Genomic DNA, 24841 nt, shown 5'->3' with positions numbered 1-24841 from the left:
GCATACATATTGTAGCTACTTATATACTTGTGCCCCCTCTGTAATAACGGCTGAAAACCTTTTTTGCGCTTGTCAAGGAACCCGAAAATGTTTGGTTGTGGGTTGTGCCCCCTCCCCCCTCCCAACTAAAATTGCTTCCTACGGACCTGCCCTGGCCTGTTAAAAGTTAGAGAGAGTAAATTAACCATCCTGACGGAGACTGAAACTGTCAAAGTTTCTCCAATTATGTTGTTGAAATCCAGTGTTTACAATGTTTGAAGCTATATATGGCGTACCTGAGCTAAAAAATAAAAAAAAACAAATAAACATGATATATGTTATTTACGTTCAAATTAAAATTTTCAAAGATTTTGAACTTGAATAACCTCACGTTTCCATAGTTAAATTGACTTTAAGCTGTGTCTGTTAATTAAATGCGGAGTCGGTAAATAAATCGACCGGTTATTGTTAACGTGATTGATTAAATTGTGTAATTTCCAGGATAGTTCTATCTTTATATAAAGTAATAAAACAAATAGAAATATCTTTTTTAATTTTAGTAAGTCTGAACCTATAAAAAATACGCCATATATGACTTTAATAATTTAGCGAGCCAGGAAGTGGCGCGAAGAGGCTTTGGACAAAAACTCTTAAAATTCGGGTTCGGTATTCTCTTTTTCAGAAATTTAAAAAAAAAAATTATAGCCTAATGAATTGAAGTATTTTGGAGAATTGATAGGACATGGAGAACATTTTTTCCCCAATCGAATTGCTTATAAAGTTCTTATATTTTTAACTCATTTTTTTTGTTCCACTTTGATTATTTTCAATATACAGCTCTTTCGTTTATTAGTCAATGCTTAAATTGTGTACAAGTTCCCAAGCACCTCATAACATTGACCGCTGACTTCCTGTCAGGAGAGAAAGGTTATAAGTTATATAATTAAAATTATTGAGGACTATACAGTGAAAAATGGGGTGTACGGCTAGTACCCCTGTCATAGGTATGTGTAAATTTGTTTTAATGTTAAGATTATTTTGTAAATTTCATTTTGTTTTTCCGTTTCGAAATGATCATCTGATGATTAGATGAGAGAAAACTTCCGTAATAATCGTTTATACTTATTGATTTTTGTTTTTACTATAATAAATAGGATTTAACTTTCGCTATTTAATGCACTTGGGTTTTTTTTTTTATGAGGTAGCACATGACATACGAATTTTGCAATAACATTTTAAATATAGATTGTATTGCAGATTGAATCATTGTATTTAAATGTCTAATGAATGAAATATTGCAGTACACCGACCTCCTCCTAATTGCAGTGTTCAGAAAGAAGGATATATTTTGTATTGTGCATCTCAAGGTTAGTCCAAAAAATTCAGTTAAAATTCTGAATGATTAAGAAATCCTATACTGATTTAATTACTAGTTAAAAGTACTGAATAAATTTTTGGATATGATTAGATTTATTGAAAAGTTCTTACAAAAACTGTCCAACAGGGCCTAAAGTCCAATGATTTTCAAGAATGCTGAACCTTATGTAATTTAGATAGTATGATGGTAGTATGCAATGTAGCAAAAATGGGGGGATTTATCTTGGCATTATTTTGAAGTATGCTGTAAATAAACACGAGTATTAAGTTAAGATATTTGGGGCTAGTATGTACATCCCAACTCCTAAAAAAATCTGTAAAAAGGAAAAATTCAACACATTTTCTCAACTTTTTAATTTCCCATGTCAGATTTATCTGTCATATGTTAATTGACATTCTTTGAACTCTCTGAATTGTTCATAGAATATACATGTACTTGGATTAGAACTATGTGCCCAGGGCCTGTTTATGATGCTGCATTCCAAACACACAGAACAAATTCTATTGTTAATTATGGGTCCTTGGGACAAATTGTATTAAAGATGAGTTCAAATTATCAATAATTTCCTACTGCTAAATGTGAAAATTAAAAAAAAAATGCCTTGCCAATGGAATGATTTTATTGCAACTTTCACAGTTTGCCCTTTTTCTGTAAAACAATATATGGGACATATTCTAAACAAAGAAACACGAAGCTGTTGTCAATTCAGGAAAAAGTTAAATGCACAAAATTACTGGGTATCCAAAAAAAAAAATCTTGAAAATTAAAATGTATCTAGTTGTTATAAATTGAAAATGCCTATAGGTGTGTCCAACAATACTGCTACACAGAATGAAGTACAAGTTTTATATGTAAAAACTTTTAGGAGGAAATTGGAAAACTTACCTGTTTCGACTCTATCAAGACTCTTCCTTTATTTGGTATGGAGAATCCAGTGAAGAGCTTGGCTGTGTAAAACTAAAGGTAAATATCAACATATCAATGATTTTTATTTCAGTTTGTTTCAAGTTTGCATATTTTTATTTAATATTAATCACATATGTAGGGAGAGAGAAATTTTATATCATGTATAGAGGTACAAATCTATAACCAATGGTTTGATATTTTGTTAAAGTATATTTACGAATTTTCAACATATTTTAATATTCCTAAATTTTTTTTTTCTAACTGCTACAACCAATTCCATTGTGTGAAATAATTGATGCATTGCTATATAATTACTGTACTGGTAGTGTCTCTCAAGGGGATCCCTAGTTGACAGTTCATTTTTCTAATTTTTTAAGAAATAACATCTGATTGATTTTTTTTTCTGTAGGATGTAGCACCTTTGATTGCTATTGGACAAAACTGTCTCCAAGTCCCCAAAAGACCTGAAATCCCTTCAGGACAAAGCATAAATCACATGATGGCCTTCCCCTATAATCATCCTCGAGGAACACATCGCAAGGACATGAAAATCAACTGGATTTTATTCAGGGGGGAAGACGAAATGAAGTTAGTTTTCTGTTATGAAAGTTCTCCTTTCCATTTCTAGAACTGATTAATTATTTCAGTGTTTGTAAAATCCAGTCATTATTTGTTTTACTCACATTTACAAGTACATGTAATTAAGATTTGTAAAGGTGTAATTAGTCGAATCAAATCAAATTACAAATGATTAATATCAGAAACATATATTACCAGTATTATGGTTTTATACTCTGCTATATAATTTTGCACTTTTCACACAGAAGGGTTTCTTGGGGTAAAAGATAAGTATTAATGAAAAGAGCAGAAAAAATAGTCTTGTAGTCAAATTGTAGAGAGCAGAGAAAATAGATTTCATTGATAAACCATAACAATAACCATGAGTGGGAGCAAATCAAACAGCTCTGTAATCTGTATTCAGTATAGCTAGCTTTATGGTTTTGTATTAGAATCATAGAATACAAGATGGTTTCTTTATTTTTTTTAGGCAGTGGATTGAAGCACTTGGAGCTGTGGTAAGTTGTACATTCAGCAGTCACTCAAAAGGTCAATAGGTCACCTACATATCACAAGGTCATTCCAATTTATGACCAAAATTTCCCTGCATAGAAATCATAAATCATCTAAAAATCTTCTCCACATACAAGGCCTGAAAAGACTAAACTTGTTGAGAGATTCCACATATACAGTCAAATCTTGTTATATCTTGTTATCTCGAACTGAATGGGACTGAGAAAAATTTGCTAGATACCCAAACATTAGAGATATCAAGGTTAAAAGACATAAAGAAAAAGCTGGTTGGGACTTTCACTTCACTTTGACATTAACATGATATTCGAGATATCAAAGTTCGAAACACTGAAGTTCAACTGTAGTATAAGTTCAATTTTGTAATCAGATAATGATCCCTGATTATAGGGTGGGATCACAATATGAGGTCAAAGTTTGTATAATAACTAATACATATATTTCGAAATTCTTTGAAAAATTTTCTTGAATCCTCTCAAGAACTAAATAGCCCAACAATTAGTAATATTGATATGCAAGCATTTCCATGAAATGTAGAATTAATTTGGTTCAAACTATATATAGCCTCTGGGGCTTGGTAGGGCAAAGGTTTTATATGATTGATATATATATATATATATATATATATATATATATATATATATATATATATATATATCTACATGATCAGAATATTGCTCTGCATAGGCAACACTAAACTAAAAGAAAGATAACTCCTGGATATACATATAGTTTAGGAAATTGTAAGGTTGGCAGAGATATGGATCTCTAAGTAAGGAAGAAAAAAGAAATTTCAGTGACCACTCGTCCCTGGGGATGAGCATGAAATCATATCTACTTGTCCCCATGATGAGTTTAGTAATCCCTTATAAAGCATTTCATCTAGTAATAAATAAAAAAAGATTAAAGCTTGTTTTATATTTCTTTATCATTTCAAACTGTGTCTGATGTACATTTGATATCTATTTATTGTGAGTCTAAGTCTCTTGTCAAACATAGAAGCATTTTGTTTTTCATTTTCATTTTGTTGTTTGAAGCATTTTCTTGTCATTATAACTTAGGGTTACGAATACAGGAAAATTATCATTCCAAAAATTCTACTTGACACCAGGAACAATCAGATTATGACATCTGCTTGTCCACAGTCAATTTTCACTCGTCCAGGATGAGTTGACAAGTGCTTTTTTTTGCACCCTACTAAGTGCTATTTAATCTGATGTTTCAATCCTAAAATGATGGCCTTGAACTACTCCGATACTTGTACATATGTATAGTCATAACAGCAACTTTCTCTCTTCTTCTCTGAATACTCCATATTCAAATACAAGTTCATTTATACAGGTTTTAGATTTATTAACAGGGTTAATTTTTTTTGGTAGCTGCCACCTCCACCACAAGCACAGCAGAATGGACATGCCACACAAGGCCAGCCTCCTCCCCCTGGCTTCCAGCCTCAGGCAATGAATGGCCATGTTCAGAATGGATATCCTCCACAGCCAGCCTACCCACCACCTAATGGATACCAAGGCCACCACCAGCCACCTCCAGGGCACACCACAACGGTGGTGAACCAGCACCACTACCATACTGTTCCACAGCATAGCTCCAGGGGAGATGATTTTGCTACAGGTACGGATTGTTAATGTACTAGGGGTCAAAATGTTTAATAAAAATTCAGCAGATAATGCATTTACAGATGTAAATACATGACATGTATTCTATAAAATTTTGAAGAAAAAATATATTTCTAGTTTGTGGAACTTACATGAATTTTTTGTAAACTTTTAGGTCTGCTGATTGGAGGAGCATTGGGCTGGGGTTATGGTCATGGCTGGGGATATGGTCATCATTACCATGGATATGGTTGGGGGAGCTGGGGCTCATTTCACTCACATGGAAGTTTTGGAGGAAGTGGTCATTTTGGAGGTGGATGTGGAGGAGGGGGTTGTGGTGGAGGAGGATGTGGGGGTGGGGGAGGATGTGGGGGTGGCGGGGGATGTGGGGGTGGTGGGGGATGTGGCGGGGGAGGCTGTGGTGGGGGATGTGGAGGTTGTGGTGGTTAGAAACATCCTAATACACATATTCCATGGTGTCCAGTGGATAAAGGAAACTAAATGCTCAAGAATGCATAACTTATTTTTGTACAAAGTATGAGCAGTGTAAAATAGAAAATTTTATTTATTTTTTTCTCTCACATTAAAAATGAATAATTGTAAGAAAAAAATCAAGTTTATTTGTATCATGTAATTTTATGACATTAACTAGAGTAAATCACCCTTTTCGAGTTTTTTTTTTTTTGTGACCTGAAACTGTAAAAGGTGAAATATTTTTTTTTAAGTATTTTACTCTCTACATTGATTTTATCATACCCATATGTTTTGTTCATTTGGTTTTTCTTGGGGGGGGGGGGGGGGGGGGATAAGTTCCAATTTGTATTTGTAAGTAAATTTGTATGTAATTTTTTTTTCTTTTTCTCAAGAGAGAAAAAAATTATGTGCTGTTGTTATATATTTTTTTTTTCTTTGAAAGTTCACAACTTGTTTTTTCCATTCTCGTCCTTTTCACAATGAAAATTGTGATATTACTGTGATAATTAAAATGATTGATAACTGATTTATTGTCCATAACAATATTTTTATACCTTATCATGTTGTTATTGTTACGGAGTCCGTCCATTAATTAAGATATTGTACTATATATACTGACTGGTTTTAGTATTCAATTTGTCAAAATATGTAAATCTACATGCTTCTTTAGAAAACACATGTAATCTAGAATACTTTCTTGCTTTTTCTTGCTTTTTTTAAATGTGTTTACATGTCTTTATTTGATTTTGTGATCTTTTCTACAATTTCTATAGATTTTTTAATACATAGAACGTATATATATCTGCTTTAATGTATATTTGCTTTAATTTATCATAGAAGTACATAGTAGCTTTTTTTCTTTCAATATTTAGAAGAGGAAAGAATTACAATACTCAGTTTTGACTCAAATCAGGATGATGATTCATCAATACAATTTTAAGATACCTTTTTTTCTTCTATTACCCAAATATTTGTTTTTGTTGCCCTGGGATCAATGTATACTACACTTGTACTAACTCTAACACAATCTTATAGTCTCTTGTTTTTTTTTTTTAAATTTGTGTTTCTCTGTTGAAATTCAATGACAAGAGTTTTGATTCTATCTTGCAATACATGGCTTTGGTATGTTCTCAATTCCCTAATTTTTGTTTTTACACACCTTGAGTACATGTACAAAAATACTGTGATATCTTGTTTAATATTGCACAAATCTGTTATTGTTTTAAATGAAAGTTTAAAAAAAAAAGAAGAATTTTGTCCTTTGTTTTATTTGCTACGCTGCTAATTATTAAGTAGATTTGTAATGGGTACATGTAAGACAATAAAGAATTGAAAGAAAAAAAAGATAGTCATAAGGTCAAAAATTTATCCTATTCCATTGATTTTTTAAATTTGTATAAATAAAATTTTACAATTTTCATATATCAAAAGAAAGAGAGATAAGTTAAAATTTCTACTAAAGCCAACGAATTAGTGGAAAACGGAAACTATTTACACCCCCCCCCCCCCCCCACACACACACACCCCGGTGAAAAAAAATTCCTTTTGACAGGTATTAGAATTTTTTATTTAAAAAAATAATATCAAAGCTAGTTGTAACTTGTTTCACCGGGGAAAGGGGGGGGGACTGAAATACTCCGAAAAATGTTCATTGTACATGATATAAAACTATAAAATATTACTGAGTGAATCGGATACAGTTAATTCTAAATAAGTTAAACATACTGAAAGATTAAGTGGCCATTTATCCTTATCTATGAATATTTTTATTTAAATTCTGGTCACGTACTTAAGAACTCAAATTTATACGCCCACATCAAACCAGCATTCTGAGAGTATTGCATAAGCAATTATACTAGTCCACTACCGGCAAGTGTAATCTGCCCCCCCCCCCCCACAATATATATATATATATATATATATATATATATATATATATATATATATATATATATATATATATATATATATATATATATATATATATAATATATTTCTGAAAATTATTCGTGCTATCGCTTCTAGTGACATGTCCAAGAATTGGAACTACAGTATCCTATAATTAACAGAAGGCCCATGGGTCATAACACTCACCTAAGCCACGTTGTCTCAGCTGTTCTTCAAATTTTCCCATGAAAAATTTTGAACCCTTATCACGGCCACAACCTATTACCTAGGTAATAAATTTATCAAACTTGAATCCATACAACATTGGGTTGCTTCTATAGCAATTGGACTAACATGACATTGCTCTTTTAAAAGAGAAGATTTATGAAATTTCTTTCTCATAAAGACATGCGTTAGATAAAATTATGATCCATTATTTGAAAAAAAAAATGTAAGTCTACACAATATATTTGCACATAATTATTATTAAGTGAGGCACTGCTACTCTTGGAAACATCTTTTCAATTTGCTATATGCATGTATTCACGTGTAAAACTTCGATTCTCAATTGTAACAATACTCTATCTCAGGGGACCATGATTTGGAAAAAAAAATAAACTTGTTAATGTACTACCTGAGGATACTTGCTATTTATAGAACTCGTCGTGATCCTGGTGTTCTTTCCAAAATTTTTTGTAATGGATTCTTTTCGTTATAGATTGTAAAACGATGATTTCCTGTTGTGGTACCATCCTACTCCGGAGGCCTTGATGTGAACAAATTTGAATCTGCACTCTCTGAGGATGCTTGCATTTTAATATCACTAATTATGGCCTTGCTGTTCTTGAGAAGATTTTAACAGATTTTTTCCAATACACTCCCGTGTAAAACTTTCCCACTGTACATGTAGCCCCATCCTTTCCCTGGTGATTATGAACAAACTTGAATACACACTATGTCAGAAAACTTTCATGCAACTTTCATTTTTTTATTTTTTTATTTATTTTTTTTTTGGTCCCGTAGTTTTTAAGACACCCAGCCTTGAAAATCTCTTCTTCCTTTAAAAAAAAACCCGAATCTCCTTTACCGAAGGATGCTTTACAGCAATTGAAATTGGGCCATTGGTTCTGGAGTAGAAATCGAAAATTTGACAAGTTTACAGACTGACAACAGATGTTTAGAAAAGTTTACTTAATTGAACCTTTGGTTCAGGTGAGCTAAAATATATATGCTCTCCATCCTCAACAGAGAATAGAATTTGGAGATTTTATTATTCAATTAAACTTTGCTATCAGTAATTGAAAAGCCCCCACCCCCTTTTCAACCAAGTGATTGTATTACTATACTTTAGCCGTTCTATATTTCTACTCTTGGACTTGGACTCGCCTGAACCTGTCACCTTCGGGTTAAGAATGATCAGACCTTATCGCCATAAGGTTATAAATTTGCTATTTATAACAATATTTCACAGACAGTATCGAGGTCCAGTTGTCCGAAATGTGCTTTATCAGCAGGTCATTTTAGAGTATCGAGTCCTTTGGTGCTTAACCGAGCATTATGTAAAGACTTTAATTCAGAAGTTCTACGAGTACATTTTCAGTACATTATATATATAGATGCATATTAAAAATGTTTCTTCATTTAACAGACACCATTTGAGTATGTAATTTACATATATAACAAAATTTAAAGTTTTAATTTTAGATGTATTAACTGTTAACTAACAATATTCCTTTTTTAAAAAAGGAACAATATAACTTTTTCTTTTATTAAAAAAAAGGGGGGAAATAATAATAGATAGAGTAATTGTAATATTAAAAGAATAGGAAGAATATCTGAAGACGATTGAAATTGAAAGTAATCATATAAATTTTGATGTTGATATGTAAATTATGTGTCCTCACCTTTTCCTTGATATATATATTGTTTATAGCTCGCTTGAGCTGAAAGCCCAATAAAGTGAGTTTTTGATCACATATTATCCAGGATCCGCCCGTTCGTTCGTCTTTCCGTGAACATTTTCGACTTCTCCAGAAGCCTGAGCCAGTTTCAACCAAACTTGCCACAAAGCATCCTTGGGTGAAGGGAATTCAAACTGTTCAATTGAAGGGTCACATCTTCTTTCAAGGGGGAGGTAATTAAGAAATTTTGAAAATTGATGGTATCATTTAAGATCTTCTCAAGAACTACTGAACAAACAAAGTCAAAACTTAAATGAATACTTCCTTATATAGCATGAAAATCATGCTCCCTCTCTAGGAAGGTGAATGAGACCACAATAGGGGGTCAAACTTTTATATAAAATACATAAGAAATGTCTTTAAAAATCTTCTCCAGAACATCTGGGTCACAATAAGTCAGGTTGATATGCAAGTATCCTCATGTAGTGTGGATTCAAGTTTGTTCAAATAATGTCCCCGAGGGTAGTTTTATCAATTTTTATATAAACCTTTAAAGACCTTTTACTTAAGAATAGCTAATCAGAATATGCTTGTATCCCATGGTATTGCAGATTCAGTTTTGATCAAATCATGTCCCCATGGTAGGCTTGGGCCACAATTTGGAATCAAAGTTTTACATAGGAATGTAGGGATTTTTTTTTTTAAAAAGCTAGGCTATGATTAGTGGTATTATATGCAAGCATACTTGGGTAGTACATTTTTAATTTTGTTCAAATTGTGCCCCCCTGTAAGCAGGGTGGGTCACAATAGGGTATTAGATTTTTACATTCGAATATATAAGGAAAATCTTCTCATAAGTCAGGCCATGTTTATAGTGATATTAAAATAAATGTACAAGAAGACCAAGGAATTCGAAGTGCGGATACAAATTTGTTCAGATCAGATGAAGGGTTGGACCACAGTAGAGGATCAGAGTTATATATAGGAATAAATTGGGGAAAATCCTCTCAATAACAAAAGAAATAATAAGTGTCACCGACATTCGCGAATCTAAGGGGGGGGGGGGGTCCGGACTCCTCCCCCTGGAATTTGTAGAGTTATAAAATGTATATTCTGAAAGAAATAAAAAATGACCTTGGACCCCCCACCCCACCCCACCCCCGGAAAAAAAAATTCCTGAATCTGCACCTGCAAAAAGTCATATTTTAAAGTTTTTATATGCATGCAAAGGAATTGCAATTTTGTATAAATCCTGGCACCAGGGTAGGGTGAGGGTTATAAAAGGGGATCAAAGATACAAAGAATCTAATAGGGAAAAAAATCTTTAAGAATCATTTTAAAATTGACAGGACCAATACATCTGTATTTAAGTCATATTACTAAGCAGGTATCACCAGATATTACAGATTCAAATTTGTTCAAATCATTGCCCCCGAGGGTAGGGTGGGACCAAGAGAAAATACCAGTTTTACATATGATTATATTGAAAATTAATTTTAAAATTTAAAATTTAAAATATTTTTTAGAATAGCAGGGTCACCTTTATCACATAAATATGAAATTATTCCCAAGTTATGTGTATTCAAGTCTTTTCAAATTATTGACCCTAGGGCTAGAGTTAGGGTGGGGCTAGAGTCGAAAATCAATTTTTAACTAATGCAGACTTACAGGGGGGGGGGGCTTTGAAAATTCTCCCTCGGAACAGCAAGGACATATTAATTATATTGATATTGAAATATCTGCATGGTGTGGGGACCCTTGAGGTTACGGTTGGGCCTCAATAAACGGTCATTTTCTTTTCTTGTGAGTATGAAGGGAAAGTAAAAGCAGAATCAATGGACTAAGGTGAGTCTTGTGGCCCATGTATCTCTTGATGTTTTTTTCCTGATCACATAGATATAGTTAGGGCAATTTTCTATAATGGAATAAAGAAAAAAAAATTCAAGCAAAATAAGTAAATAATTTGCTGCAAAAAGTACTTACTGAAATTTTAGTAAGTTCGATATTAAATCTCTCTCTCTCTCTCATTATTTTTTTTTTTAAATTTTAACCAGATTGATTTAAATATTTGCTAGCTTAACAATGACAGAAACTTTGAATTTTCTGTTGAAGACTGGTACTTTTCGTGAATCATTTGTTCCATTTTGACAGCAGATACCAAAGCTATTAATCGTGTCTTCCGTTTTTGAACGTTCGTTTAGAGGGGTTTTTTTATCATTCGTGATAGAGCACGTCAACTTGTTTTGGCCGAGTAACCTCAACATTTAAATTGTGAACGATTTTTCTGGTTTTTAGGCTTTGCCAGGTCACAGAATTTTGTCTTCTTGGTACTCCCCTAATAAAAGTTTACTACAGTTTCTTGAAATATATATCAATGATGATTTTTTTTAAAAATAATATGTAAAATTACTAGTAGTATTTCCTTTTACTGTAAGAAAATGGATTGTAGGAATTAAAAAAAAATAAAATATTACGATCTGATTCATAGTAAAAATACTTTGATTAACTATAGTAAAAACTTTGATTTACTATAGTGAAAGCTTTGATACAATAGTAAACCATAGTTTACTAAAGTACTTTTTGTTAAGCGGGTCAGTTCAATATTTTACTCACTAACCCATTGAAAGCCTCCATAAAAGAACATTTATGTTGCTCAAAAGTCAACAATTTAGGTTTTTTTAATTTCGTTTGAACGCTTTTCAAATATTCTTATCACTAGAATTGACATATTTGCATGATAACCTTAAAAAATGATACTGGCATTTGATGATCTCAACATAATACATGCTTGCCTTTTATTATCATGTTAGAGCAAGCAACATCTATTCTTTCATTAATGTTGAAGTGTTATGTAAACAAGTTAAGTGGCAGGTGGCTCCATTTGGGCTTATTTTTTATTTTTATATCACTAACAATTAGACTCTCCTGTAGGAGGTGCGAGGTTCCTTAAATCCTCCTTACCAAGTTACTTTTCTCGACCTTTATCCACATATTATGACCACAGCACAACAAATTCACAGAGTCTTTGTCCTAGACATTTTGACGCTCGAATGAAAAGGACTCTTTGTCAAATCACCTCTTTAGGAAGTTTGAGAATGAAAGGTGAAATAGGACTCTATACAGCGTTGTAGCAACCGCTAATGATAAAATGCCGCTTAATGATAGAAATATCATTTTAGGGCCCTGTCACACCAAGCTGCGTCCACACGGAGTCATTACGGCGTTGTAAAAATGTTAAAATCGCAGTGGAATCGCAGGGAAATCGCACAAATTTCTGTAAAATTTTTACAATGTGAAGATGTCACGGCGTCCCTATGGCGACCCACGCGTTTCTACGGCGTTCTCGCGGCGTGCTACTGCGTTCCCAACGGAGATCTCTTCGCGATTGACTGCGCTTCCGCGGAGCTTTTATGACGTGTTAGGAGTTGACACCTCGCGTTCACGGCGTTCTCACTGCGCTTGCTGCGTTCACAATACGTCCACGATGCGTTCTTCACATGGATATATATATATTCAGAAGAGGTGTAACACATTTTTTTTTAAAGATTCGAGTCACATAACGAAAAGACTTCAAAAATGATATATTTGAATAATTTAGTACTAAATTACTGTTAGTTTTATAATTAAAACTCTTCTTTTTTCAATTATATCAATTCAGATGTATTTTTTCTTTGATTTTATTATGAATGTAAAAAATAAACACACGGAAAAGTTGTTATAAAATTTAAGTAATTCCATCGCAACTCCACTGAAACAACAGAACAGGTTCTGGTGTAACTTTTAGTTCCCAATTCTACTCCCATGCTTCTGGCCAGGAGTGCAACAAATACGTTAGAATTATTGCTGATCAAATATGAGGCCATTGCTCTTGTTTTGTGAGCTGGCTGACAACGCTCTAACAACGCCGTGAAAGCGCATTGTGATCGCCAACGTACGCGGTAGAAACACCAAGGGAGCGCATTGATCGCAGTGACAACTCCTTGTTGTCGCTGTGTAATCGCAGTCAAAAAAATCACAAGACAATTAATCTCATTAGAAGCGCCGTACAAGCGTGATAGAAACGCCGTGACATCTCCAAGGACTCCGCGAGGTCTCCGTGGAAGCGCAGTCTACTATCACTGCGTTCATGCTGCGATCATGTGCGTCTTCACGGCGTGCGTACGGAGCTCCCACTGCGTTGTTGGAAATCTCACCGAGCTGCTACGGCGATCATACTACGTTTCTACTGCGTTCTTATCAGACGGCGATCACACGGCGCGTACTTTGTGCATGCCCAAAGTGCGCGCCGTCCCCTGGCGTTCTAGGAGACCCTACGCGACCCTACCGCGTTCAGTGGAGATCTCGCCGCGTTGTCACGGCGCTGTAGGAGACTCTACTGCGCTCACCTCGGCGTTTTGCATTTTTTATGGACGCCGTGCGATCGCCGTGAGGACGCAGTCCCGGTGTGACAGGGGTTCATGTGTTGCAATTGCAACGCTTAATGCCATAATTATTGCATTAATAGTTGACATTCTCAACCGCTAATGCTAAATTCCGTAAATTGCCGCTTAATGAAAGAATTATATCATATGCGGTTGAGAATGTCAACTATTAATGCAATAATTTGTGACAATAAGCGTTGCGTTGCAATTTCTATCATTAAGGGGCATTTTATCATTAGCGGTTGCTACACAGCGTGTCCACAACACACGGAAGAACCCGCTGATCCTTTAATTTGGTAACTTAGATGTATGGTCACTTACCACCTCTGTAGCCAGCTTAAATGGTACTTTATACAGCGTGTCCACAACACATGGAAGGAATTGCTGATTCTTTCATTTTGTAACGTAGTCCCATACCACCAAATGTGAGTTTATAAGGTGTATTCACAACACATGGAAGGAACACTCTATCCAGAAATGAGGATCAAACATTTTGGGCGCGGTTGGCGACGATGCTCATCAGTTCTTTTCTTTCTTTTATTGGTTTTGTTTTGGTTTATTTTTTGGTTTGTTTTTGTTTTATTTTAATATGAAATTTGCTTTTAAATCCAATCATTGCTGTACCCTTTGACACATATAAAGTGAGAACCGAAAATGTAAATTTAGGAAGCTCTGTTTTGCGGAATCTTTGCAACATAGCAAAAAATTCCACATAGGGGAATAATTGCTATATATATATATAGCAATTCATCGAAAGGGAGAAGGGAGTCTTTGCTATGGGGGATTTTTTTATCTTCATCACCGGACGCACGGACAGACGCAAATTCATGCATGCGAGCTATTACACTAGACAAAATTGCTAACGCACCACTTGTTATTCTCGTTAGTTAACTGATTTTGCCTGATTGGCACTAGTAAATGCTATATCTCTCCTAGTGACAAATGTCTTGAGGTCACGACAAACACCTAAATTAAATGACCTTCTTGCCCGAAAATAAATCCGACGTGCACTACGCACCGTTTTTGACCAGATAATCAATGGTGGTCAGTGAGGTTGCAACAAAAACAGTCTCCCAGTTAACAAGAAAACAAATAATATCATTTACAGCGATTGTCTATCATATCGCCTAGAAGTTACCAGTGCCTTGCTGTCCATATCTAGTCCACCCAACTTCCGGTTGCTCCAATTTTGTTGAATAATCTTGAAATTGTCGTGCGTTGACTACTTAATGCCGTGGCTATCTATAGAAAACATTTTATATTTGTTACTCTATTTGCAACAATTTTTTCACAAGAAGAAAGAATAATCTTTTATTTGTTGTAATTTTATATAAATTTCTCCAGAGGAACACCCTGCAGACACCATACTGACTGCTTTAGCACGCTCCTCTAGGGTCAAACACCGCATACGGTGCATTTTTTCTGAGTTTTTAATTAGTACAAACATATAGAGAACATAAACCCAAAAACAGATACTTATTGCTCCAAGAAATGTGAGCACGATTTTCATTTTTTTTTCCGTGAAATGGTCATGCTTCACTTAACATTATAGTTATTTATCAGATGAGACATTTAGATGCCCCATTTCTTTACTTTGGTAACATATTTACATATACAAAATACATCATAAACAAGTTTTAAAAAGTCAAAGATTAATTTTCTTTGGTGGTGCCTTGGCAATTTTTTTTCTTTCTAGTGTATATCACTTGAAACTTTGTTGCTGGTCAGATTAAGCAGTACATGTACTTTTTAATTGGGACAGAATCTATATTATACCACAACAAATCTAGGAATTCTTTCACCACAAACAAAGGTAGGAATTCTTTTATGTTTGTAATTTCTTAATTTTGATACCACTTTTTTCTGTCATGATTATTTTTTCCTTTAAAATATTTATTAAGAGGAACATACCAGTATGTGCGAAATTATTTTTCGGTGGTAAACTAGTTATCATAAATTACACCCAAACAGAAAAGGGACTTTTACAATGAAATCAGTTAAAACTTAAATTACTTCACACACAATAAAGGACAAACTGTTTTCTTTTTGCATAATTACCAGGGAATGAAATTGAAAAACAAAGAACAAATTTTAAAAGTTGTATTAAAATACAGTCTAAAAAATAATATCCTTTTCTACCTATGCAAAAAAGTTAATTTCACTGAATTTTAATTTTAATTAAAACAATGCAAAATGACTGTCCCAAGAAATCTTTGGGATCTGCAAGTATGATTTAATTGTCACCCAATATTTGACTTCCATGCAGTTAAATAATAGGTTTATTTGTACATGTAAGTGGTTTTTCAATCGCAAATTAGAAAAAAAATATTTTGAACCTACACTCTTTTTACTCCTAGTACTACAATCGCTAATTTTCATCTTATATATATATCTTATGTATAGATATGTATGAGAAATTTATATATTTACCCACATGAAATAAAGTGCAATTACTGGAGTACTTGAACTTTACTTAAATATAGATCAGGGTCAGTTCTGAAGAATACGGGAAAGTAAGATAGGATATTCCTTATTTATGGTGACCTTCGGTAACTGTACTGAATATTAGAATGTGCAAGTTAGAATGTGATACAGCTGAATTATCCTATAGATATATATACATGTATACAAAACTTGCAATGATTCTATAGAGAAAGGGCATTGTGGTTATTTGCTTACAAGATTACAAGATTTTATTAGTTCAGTTTGGGCCCGCTGAGGAACAAAAAGATTTACAAACAAACTAAAGACAAAAAGGAGGAGGATCCAAATGATAGAACAAACATGATCGTATGATAATGATAAGCAATGCTTAATTGTATTATCACTGATAAATGCATATACAAGAGATATATTGAATAGAGCGTATACATATTGTATGTGTTATAATAATATACATGTATAGTGAAGTAACTAGAGGAATACATATATGTATATCAAGGAACAAAATATATTATATTAATACGTCCCTGAATTTATTCAATTTCTTCAATTAAGGAAGATTATGAAGAAATCTATCAAGTGATCTTAGGATGTCGGGGTCTTCATCAGTCAGGGCCAATAAAATTGATTCACATAAGATAGAGACTGAAAATTTTGACATTTATTATAACAAATTTTAATGAATTCATGTCTTTGTACAGTAAAATGAGGACAAAGAAGAAGAAAATGGATTTCATCCTGAACCTCATTGTGATTACGAACAGAACAAATTCGCTCATCTTTAGCTTACAGGTAGGTGAAAAACTGTCCAGGATTAATATAAAATGTACATGTAACTGATGAAAGTAGGTAGCTGAATAGCGTGTATTGTTTATGAAAATAAAGAACTGAATTAATTAAGCTGAATAAAATAAATCGTTTTCTACGTCTTAAGAAACTTTTGATATACACGTCCACATGTTTCTATCTCCACATGTCCACATGTAACAATACGTCCCTGCTTCCATCGGATAACCCCCCCCCCCCAATCCCTTTTGCATGCACAAAAATATCACTCGAAATATTATCATTGGAAAATAATAGATAATTTGCTGATGTTTGTCGAGTTTTATTTTCAATTTATGTCAATAATGTATTAGTATTTATAAATTGCACTGACATTTCGACTTTTGCACGTACGACTTAATATATAAATACCCATCATTTATTATCAATTTGATAATTATTTTTCAAAAATATTTCATTTATTGCCGTAAATTTAGTCACTGTCGAATATTCCATTTGGAGTGAATATATACGCACTAACGATCGATAACTCCCGTTAGGAATGGGCAGACCTGTCTTTAGTTTGTACCATCTTGTGTTAGCCAGCGGAATCGCTACAGATGACTTTGACCACTGATATACAATTAGAAACACCGCTCAAACAATGTCATTTGTCCTATTTTCCTTCTATGGCCTAGACCTGGCCAAAATAAACTTAACTGACCAATACATGTAATCATGCAATGACTTTAAAATATCATTTAAAAATCCGTTTACAGTTTTAATTCATGTTTTCTGTGGCTTCAGATATAAAGTCACTCAAAAATCCCCATTGATTACATTGAAATACGGCAATGAATTACATCATTGCAAATAAATGATGAATAGATTATCACAGAGACTTTTATCTAAGATTTAGATAAACACAGGTAATAGCCCAAAAAGTTATCATTTTCTGTTATAATCAAATTCAGAAATTTGTAATCTGTGAAGTTCACATCGTTGAAATACTGTTCTTGGCATAATTATGAAAGTCTCGAGGTATAGCCATTTGGACTCCATTGACCATAGTCCGAAGGACTAATAGCATTCGTTCAATTTATATTTAGAAAAACGCTAAAGGTGGCCTAGTGCTATATCAAACAATATTATATAAGACCAACCTGAAAGTCTTCTTGCTCATTTCATATCAGGAACTACTGACTATCAGTATGATTAAGTAATTCTGTCCCATTATACCATAGAAATTTAACTAAAATGGTCTGACACGAACGGAAAGGTAAACTTCATTGTAATTAAATTTCAAAATAAAGCTGATTCATTCATAGATTGCCGATATGTATTTTTAACTGTATTTTTAATTTTATTTTTTCTTCTATGATTTTAGATGATGAAGCATTTGTCCGTCTCTTCTGTTTCCTTAGATGGAGGAATTCGTTGTGCTGCAATTGGCGAAGGAAACATTTTGCTCTCCTGTTTGAAAATATTAAAAAATGCTCATTTCGAAATAGTAACCGTTCTGACGGAGACTCCGTTTATCCGAAACTTTTGTGAAGAATCGGGTATTGAGTGGCAGAACAGAGCAGCAAATCTTGCAGAGATATTAGGTGATATACAAATCCATTATCTTTTTAGTATTTCGAACCCGCGTATTCTGAAGGAAAGTGAACTAAAGCTTCCCCTAAATTTAGCTATCAACTATCATGATTCTCTGCTCCCAGCTTATGCAGGAGTGCATGCAACTAGCTGGGCACTGCTACATGGAGAAACAGAGCATGGAATCAGCTGGCATGTTGTAGAAGCGGGAATTGATACAGGCGATATTCTTAAATTTCAGCGAATTCCGATCGACAAGAAAGAATCGGCGCTCACATTAAATTTAAAATGCCAAGACGCTGGGATACGATGCTTTGAAGAATTAGTATCTGACATAAAAACTGACGACATTACCCGCTGCCCCCAACCTTCGGAAGGAAGATCGTACTTTGGAGTACACGCAATTCCACCGAATCTTGGTGTTCTGTCATTTAACAACGAATTGAAAGATATATTCAATCTTGCCCGATCTCTAGAATTTGGAAATCATGAAAACTCTCTTGGAAGTGCAAAAATTTTTACCTCATCAGGAGAATTTATCATGGTCACAAGTACTGAAGTAGCTTGCAGATTCACAACTGAAGACACTACACCTGGAACAATAATTGATATTGTCGATGACAGCCTAATTGTCAGCACTCTAGGAGAGCCGCTTCTAATGTCAATCGCTAAATTAGATGGGACCACTATCCCCCTGTGCAATTTTAGAAATCATGGCCTAGCAACAGGACTAAGATTAGACAGTAGTTTCTCAGTTGATGCTTCAATATTAGTGCCAGTAAGAAAGCGAGAAGCATTTTGGAAACGCATACTCGAAAGATATGAACCAACCGTTTTCTTCAAGCAACGGATGAATGTTGTTGCTGGCATTATCGATCTTTCCGAGGAGATTCATTTGGAGACAAAAGTAGTGGCACTGCCATCAGGTCAAAATTATGATTCGAGTTTCATAATGATGACTCTTGTTGCCTTTATCGGCAGAACCTGTTGTACCTCAAAGGTAAACGTTGGATTAATAGCGAATAAATCCAATATACCACAAAATGCAGCAAAACTTTACTCGGATATTTGCCCAGCCGTTTTCACGATGGACTTGTCAAGCGATGTCAATGAAGTCATTAAAATTTGTCAGGGAGAACTGGAGAAATATGAAAACTCGATGAGTTTTCTTGTCGATGTATTTTACCGATATCCCCACCTTCGTGAACGCAAACAAACACCACATCACAACATTGTCATTGGAAGGAAGGATGATTCATTTTCAGAAATACTGCATGATTGCAATATCTTATTGTTGCACTCAAAGGACACAAACGAGATTCATGTTATGTACAACAGGAGACCCGCTCAAGACCTCAGTTTTCTTACTGACGTTTTCAAGCACTTTCCGATCTTCCTCCGGTCCATCACGCAAGATTCCTCACAACTCCTTTGTGAAGTATCTCTTATTCCACAGGAAGAAATGAAAATTTTATACCCTCCACCGACGGAAAGTACAAAACAGTTTGGTTCTACCATCATGGACATTTTTGAAAGCTGCAGTGAATGCTACAATTCTAAGATAGCACTGAAAACATCAACTATGTCCATGACGTATTATGAGGCAAGACAAATGGTAGGAAAATTGTCAGTACTTCTTAAAGAGACAGCCCTGAACGGTCGAAAAAGAGTTATTGGTTTGCATCTGCCCAACTCCATCGCCTATGTTATATCAGCATTATCTGTCTTGAAATGTAAGCACATTTTTCTTCCACTCCCTCTGGATTACCCAAAGGATCGCCTAATCTTTACGATGAACGACAGTCAAGCCAAGACAGTCGTAACAACAAAAGAAAGGGTTGACCTCCTCGATTTCAGGGAACTTACAATCCCTCCGAAAATAGTCCAAGCAGGTACAATTGATGGAATAGAGCTTTATTTGGTACAATTTGGTTTTTACGATACTAAGAGCGCCCAAGAGAAGGACAACTTTGAAAATCTAGCATATATTATGTACACATCTGGGTCTACTGGAAAACCAAAAGGCGTGAAAGTAAAGGAAAGTTCGGTTGTCAACCTTGCAAAAGCACAAATCAATCTTTGGGATTGCAATCCCGAGGATGTGATAGGCCAGTTTGCTTCTATAGGTTTTGATGCAACGATTTCAGAAATATTTACATCACTCTTTTCTGGAGCAACTCTCGCCATTCTTAAGGAAAAAGAACGGTTGGGTCAAGAATTTCTACTTTCATTGAACCGGCACAAAATTACAACTATTACCCTTCCACCCTCTCTGCTGAACATTTATAGTCCTAAAGACTTTCCCTATCTTAAGAAAATAGTGACGGCAGGAGAAGCATGCACTCTTTCAACAGCATTTAAATGGGCAGAGAAAGACAAAAGAAGATTTTTTAATGCGTATGGACCAACGGAGACAACCGTCTGTGCAACTTGCTTTGAATTCAATCCTGAAGCAAACCATGAAGATGTCAATTGCGAATTGCCCATCGGAAAGGGCATTTCAGGTGTTGATGTGTATCTTTTTGACGACTACATGAAACCGCTGCCTCCGGGGGTCATTGGAGAAATTTATATTGGAGGGCTTGGTTTAGCCGAGGGCTACCATGGTCATGCAAGTCACTTGACAAAAGAGAAATTTGTCCAACACCCACTAACAAACTCACAATGCATTCTCTATAGAACAGGAGATCATGCTTTACAGGATTCTTCTGGGAACATTACATACGTTGGACGCTTAGATGACATGGTGAAGATACGAGGCCAAAGAGTTGATCTAAACGAAATTGAACAAGTCTTAATACAGCATCCAAAAGTTGATGTTGCCGTAGTTGTTCCTCACAGGTGTGTGAACAACAGTGAATTATCAATAGCAGCTTTTGTTGCTCCCACATTCGTATTTTCCTCAGAGCTTCGAGAATATTTGGTAAAAGTCCTTCCAAAATTCATGATTCCAGCTTTTATCAAAAAGCTTAATATATCTGAATTCCCAAAAACAATTAATGGAAAACTGGACAGGAAAAAACTTGAAAAGGATGAATCCATTCATGAACAAACACAATCCGTTGGACACAGTCACCTCAACGAAACACAACTTTTGATTGCTCAGATCTGGTGTGAAGTTCTGAAGCTGAATCCTTCGTATGCATATTCACAACATAGAAAAAGTTCATTTAGTGAACTTGGAGGAAACTCTCTTCAGTTGGTACTTCTACAGAGGCGGTTAGAAGACTCTTTTGGATTGCTTCTCTCTTTCACTGACATCGGCACTGCAGACACTATAGAAGAGTTTTCAGATGTAATCAAAAGAAAGAAAGATGTTATGAGAAAAAATGAACAAACACAAACACCTGATGATGAAGAACTAAGAAATTTAATAATCAGTGATTCCGAAATGACAAGTGATTTATTTTTGCTACATGCCAGGCGAGGATCGGTTGATATCCCCCATGTATCGGCAACCAACCCTAGGAGTAAACTCAGGTATCCTAAGAACATTTTGATTTCTGGAGTAACAGGTTTCTTGGGAGCTTACTTGTTGTCTGAACTTTTGGAAAAGAGCAATGCGCACATTTGTTGTATGGTTCGTGAAACATCGGAAACAAGAGGAATGGGCAGAATTATGGAAAATTTACGACGATATGACCTTTGGAAATTTGAGTACACCAACAGAATTGCTGTCGTCATATCGGATTTGACACAGCCTCGTCTGGGAATAGCACCAGATATTTATAACTCCTTGTGTAATTCCATAGACGTTGTTTTCATGAATGCTGCAATGATGAATTTCAACACAGATTACCGGGATCATAGAATAGCGAATGTACTTAGCACCAAAGAGTTTATAAAATTTGCCTTGACGGGAGTTCATAAGATGCTATTTACTACATCAACTCTTGGGGTCTTTTTGTTTCCGCCAACACCAGGGCCTAATGAGCCGAAACATCAAATAATGTACGAATGTGATGAGTTCGATGATCCATTCGATATAGCTGGAGGATATGGACAAAGCAAATGGGCGAGTGAGCGACTAGTTTTGCAAGCTTTAGACATATTACCTGGGGGAGCTATCTTCAGACCCGCAAGAATCAGCGGTTGCACAACTGATGGTATAGGACCAAAGAATGACCTTTTTGCTTCCACACTTATCGGTATGAAGAAATTAAGCTGTTATCCTGATATGGACTTTCCATATGACCTTACACCTGTAGACTACGTTGCAAAATCTATCGTAGAAATCTCGCTAAAAATTTGCAATGACCGTCAAAAGAAATACGAGCCTATCTACCATATGTTTAACAAGCAAACTATGCCATTTAACCGGCTGTTTGACGGAGAGAATCTAACGCCATTATCTTTGGAAGAATGGAGAAAAGTTTTAAAATCTGCCTCAGAAGATAATAAGGAACTTATACCATTAACACCTTTCTTCTTGTCTTCATTTTGGGACAGGTCACCATATTGGCCAATATTTGATACTACTAACACAGACAATTTGATTTCAAAGGAAACCAAAGAATTATTGAAACCAAGCGAAGAACTACTTGTGGTGTACAAACGCTATTTTGGTTTGTTAGATTAAATGGACAAATTGAAAAAAACAAAACAAAAACAAAACTAAGAGTCCACTGAGTGTCTTATTTGTTTATGTAAACTTCTGACAAATTATGACTGTTAAATTTTTCTGCACAATAAGTAAAATAGGAAAATTATAATTAAACATCTATCGCATGGTTTTTTCATGATTTAAATGTGCGGGCATTATGCATTGTCAGTGTTCCAGAATAGGAGTGATAGTTGAATTAATAAGTTGACAGGGCCATTTTGTACATGAAGTTAATTTTGCTCTTGACTGAAAAATGACTGATTTTGTGATAAAAAAAAAACTTAAAATGATAAATTTCAAACTCTGAAATAAGGCATGATTATACAGGTGTTATAAAAATAACTCATCGAATTCACGAAGATGTACTTTTAGTGCAGGATAGGCAAAGACATTACCGTCATTCAATGAATAATAGATAACGATGAAATGCACTATGAATTCCATATAATGTATATATGTACATAATTGTATATATGTTAATAATTATTTATATGTATATAATTGTTTTATATATGTACATAATTATATGTATACATAGAGCTGTTTCATTAATTTTCGTGAAAAAAATTTCGTGTTGTGGGGCAAAAAATATAGTTTTGTTTATATGTTATTGATGGAACTGCTACCCCATCCTAGTTTATCATTAGTAAAATATGTTTGAAGTATGTTGAACAACTGATATCGTGATCTGACTCAACATCTAAAATAACAAATATTACAGCGAAAAAATGATGAAACTTCAGTTTTTCACATTGTACATTGTTTTCAAGGATACATGATTATTATTTTCTAGAATTATACTCTAGAATTATACAATCATCAATCACTGTACATAAGCTGAAATATTATCTCGTTTATAATATACTTGATCGTTAATTACTTTAATTAAATAATAAATGGAAAGAGAGAGAGTTGTGTTTTAAATGATATTTGGAGAGGTTTTATTTTGAAAATTAATAAAAATGCACCTGTATATGTTTCAGAGAGAATTGTGCTTCGAGTGACTTTTGTAAACGGTTTTATTTTGGAAAATTTTATTTTAGTGAAAACTATTTATTATACCAAAATTACTTAAGAAAGTCATTTTTGCATGTCCAATCATAGTTTGCAGAATTAAAATTTATTTTTAATGAAGTAAAGTGATTACGAAATATTCACTTTTTGTTTCGCTTTGTTTATATTTTTCCCTGATTGGGTGTTCAGTATTCTCGTTATTTATTAACAAATTTCCTAAAATTAGTTTCAAAAGGCGTGAACCATTTTTTAATGTGTACAACGTGTAGATTCAAGCATATTTGTAATCTTTTTTGTCCCACGACCAAGTCGGAGGGAAGCTATGGATTAAAATCCGATATGATTAGAACATTTTCTATCCCCAAACTACTGAATTGTCTACTTGAAATCAGATACATACATGTATTTGAATTATTATCAGTTCCAAGAAATTATATCAGGTATAAGGTAAAACTTGAATTTAGACACGCAGATTTCAATATCAAGGCAAATATTCTACCTATTAATTCCACATTTTGATTCTTAAGATATTTGACTGGTAAGAGATTTGACTGGTGTTATTAAAGAAGAACAGATTTGAAGTTATTTTTTTTTTCAAAATTTATGGTATAATATCATTTATTACATTTTCAACAGTGAAATACTGTGACTTATTTATTGAATAAAAGTGATACTCTCTCACAGTGTGAAAGGATACCAAAATGATATTCTCTCACAGTGTGAAAGGATATCAAAGTAATTAAAAAAAAATTCTGGCCTGTCATAACATAGAG

General features: G+C 34.2%; 2 protein-coding genes across 2 annotated transcripts in view; both read left to right on the top strand.

Annotated features, from left to right (window-relative positions):
• LOC133183102 (molecular chaperone MKKS-like) overlaps positions 1–24841 on the top strand; it is a 202105-nt gene that overhangs the window by 586 nt on the left and 176678 nt on the right. The gene's annotated exons all lie outside the window — the stretch shown is intronic.
• On the top strand, positions 894–23030 carry LOC133182881 (linear gramicidin synthase subunit D-like). Its single transcript, XM_061317730.1, has 8 exons — positions 894–983; positions 1281–1346; positions 2223–2320; positions 2673–2851; positions 3312–3339; positions 4732–4981; positions 5141–5410; positions 18280–23030. Exons 1-8 carry the CDS (start codon positions 953–955, stop codon positions 23028–23030), a joined length of 5673 nt encoding a protein of 1890 aa, XP_061173714.1. The 5' UTR covers positions 894–952.

The sequence above is a fragment of the Saccostrea echinata genome, unplaced genomic scaffold, assembly GCF_033153115.1.
Source record: "Saccostrea echinata isolate AGI-Se365-2 ecotype Australia unplaced genomic scaffold, CSIRO_AGI_Sech_v1 ptg000009l, whole genome shotgun sequence".
In the NCBI taxonomy this organism is placed as follows: domain Eukaryota; kingdom Metazoa; phylum Mollusca; class Bivalvia; order Ostreida; family Ostreidae; genus Saccostrea; species Saccostrea echinata.
The sequence above is the reverse complement of the archived record's forward strand: the minus strand, read 5'-3'. Positions and strand labels throughout refer to the sequence as shown.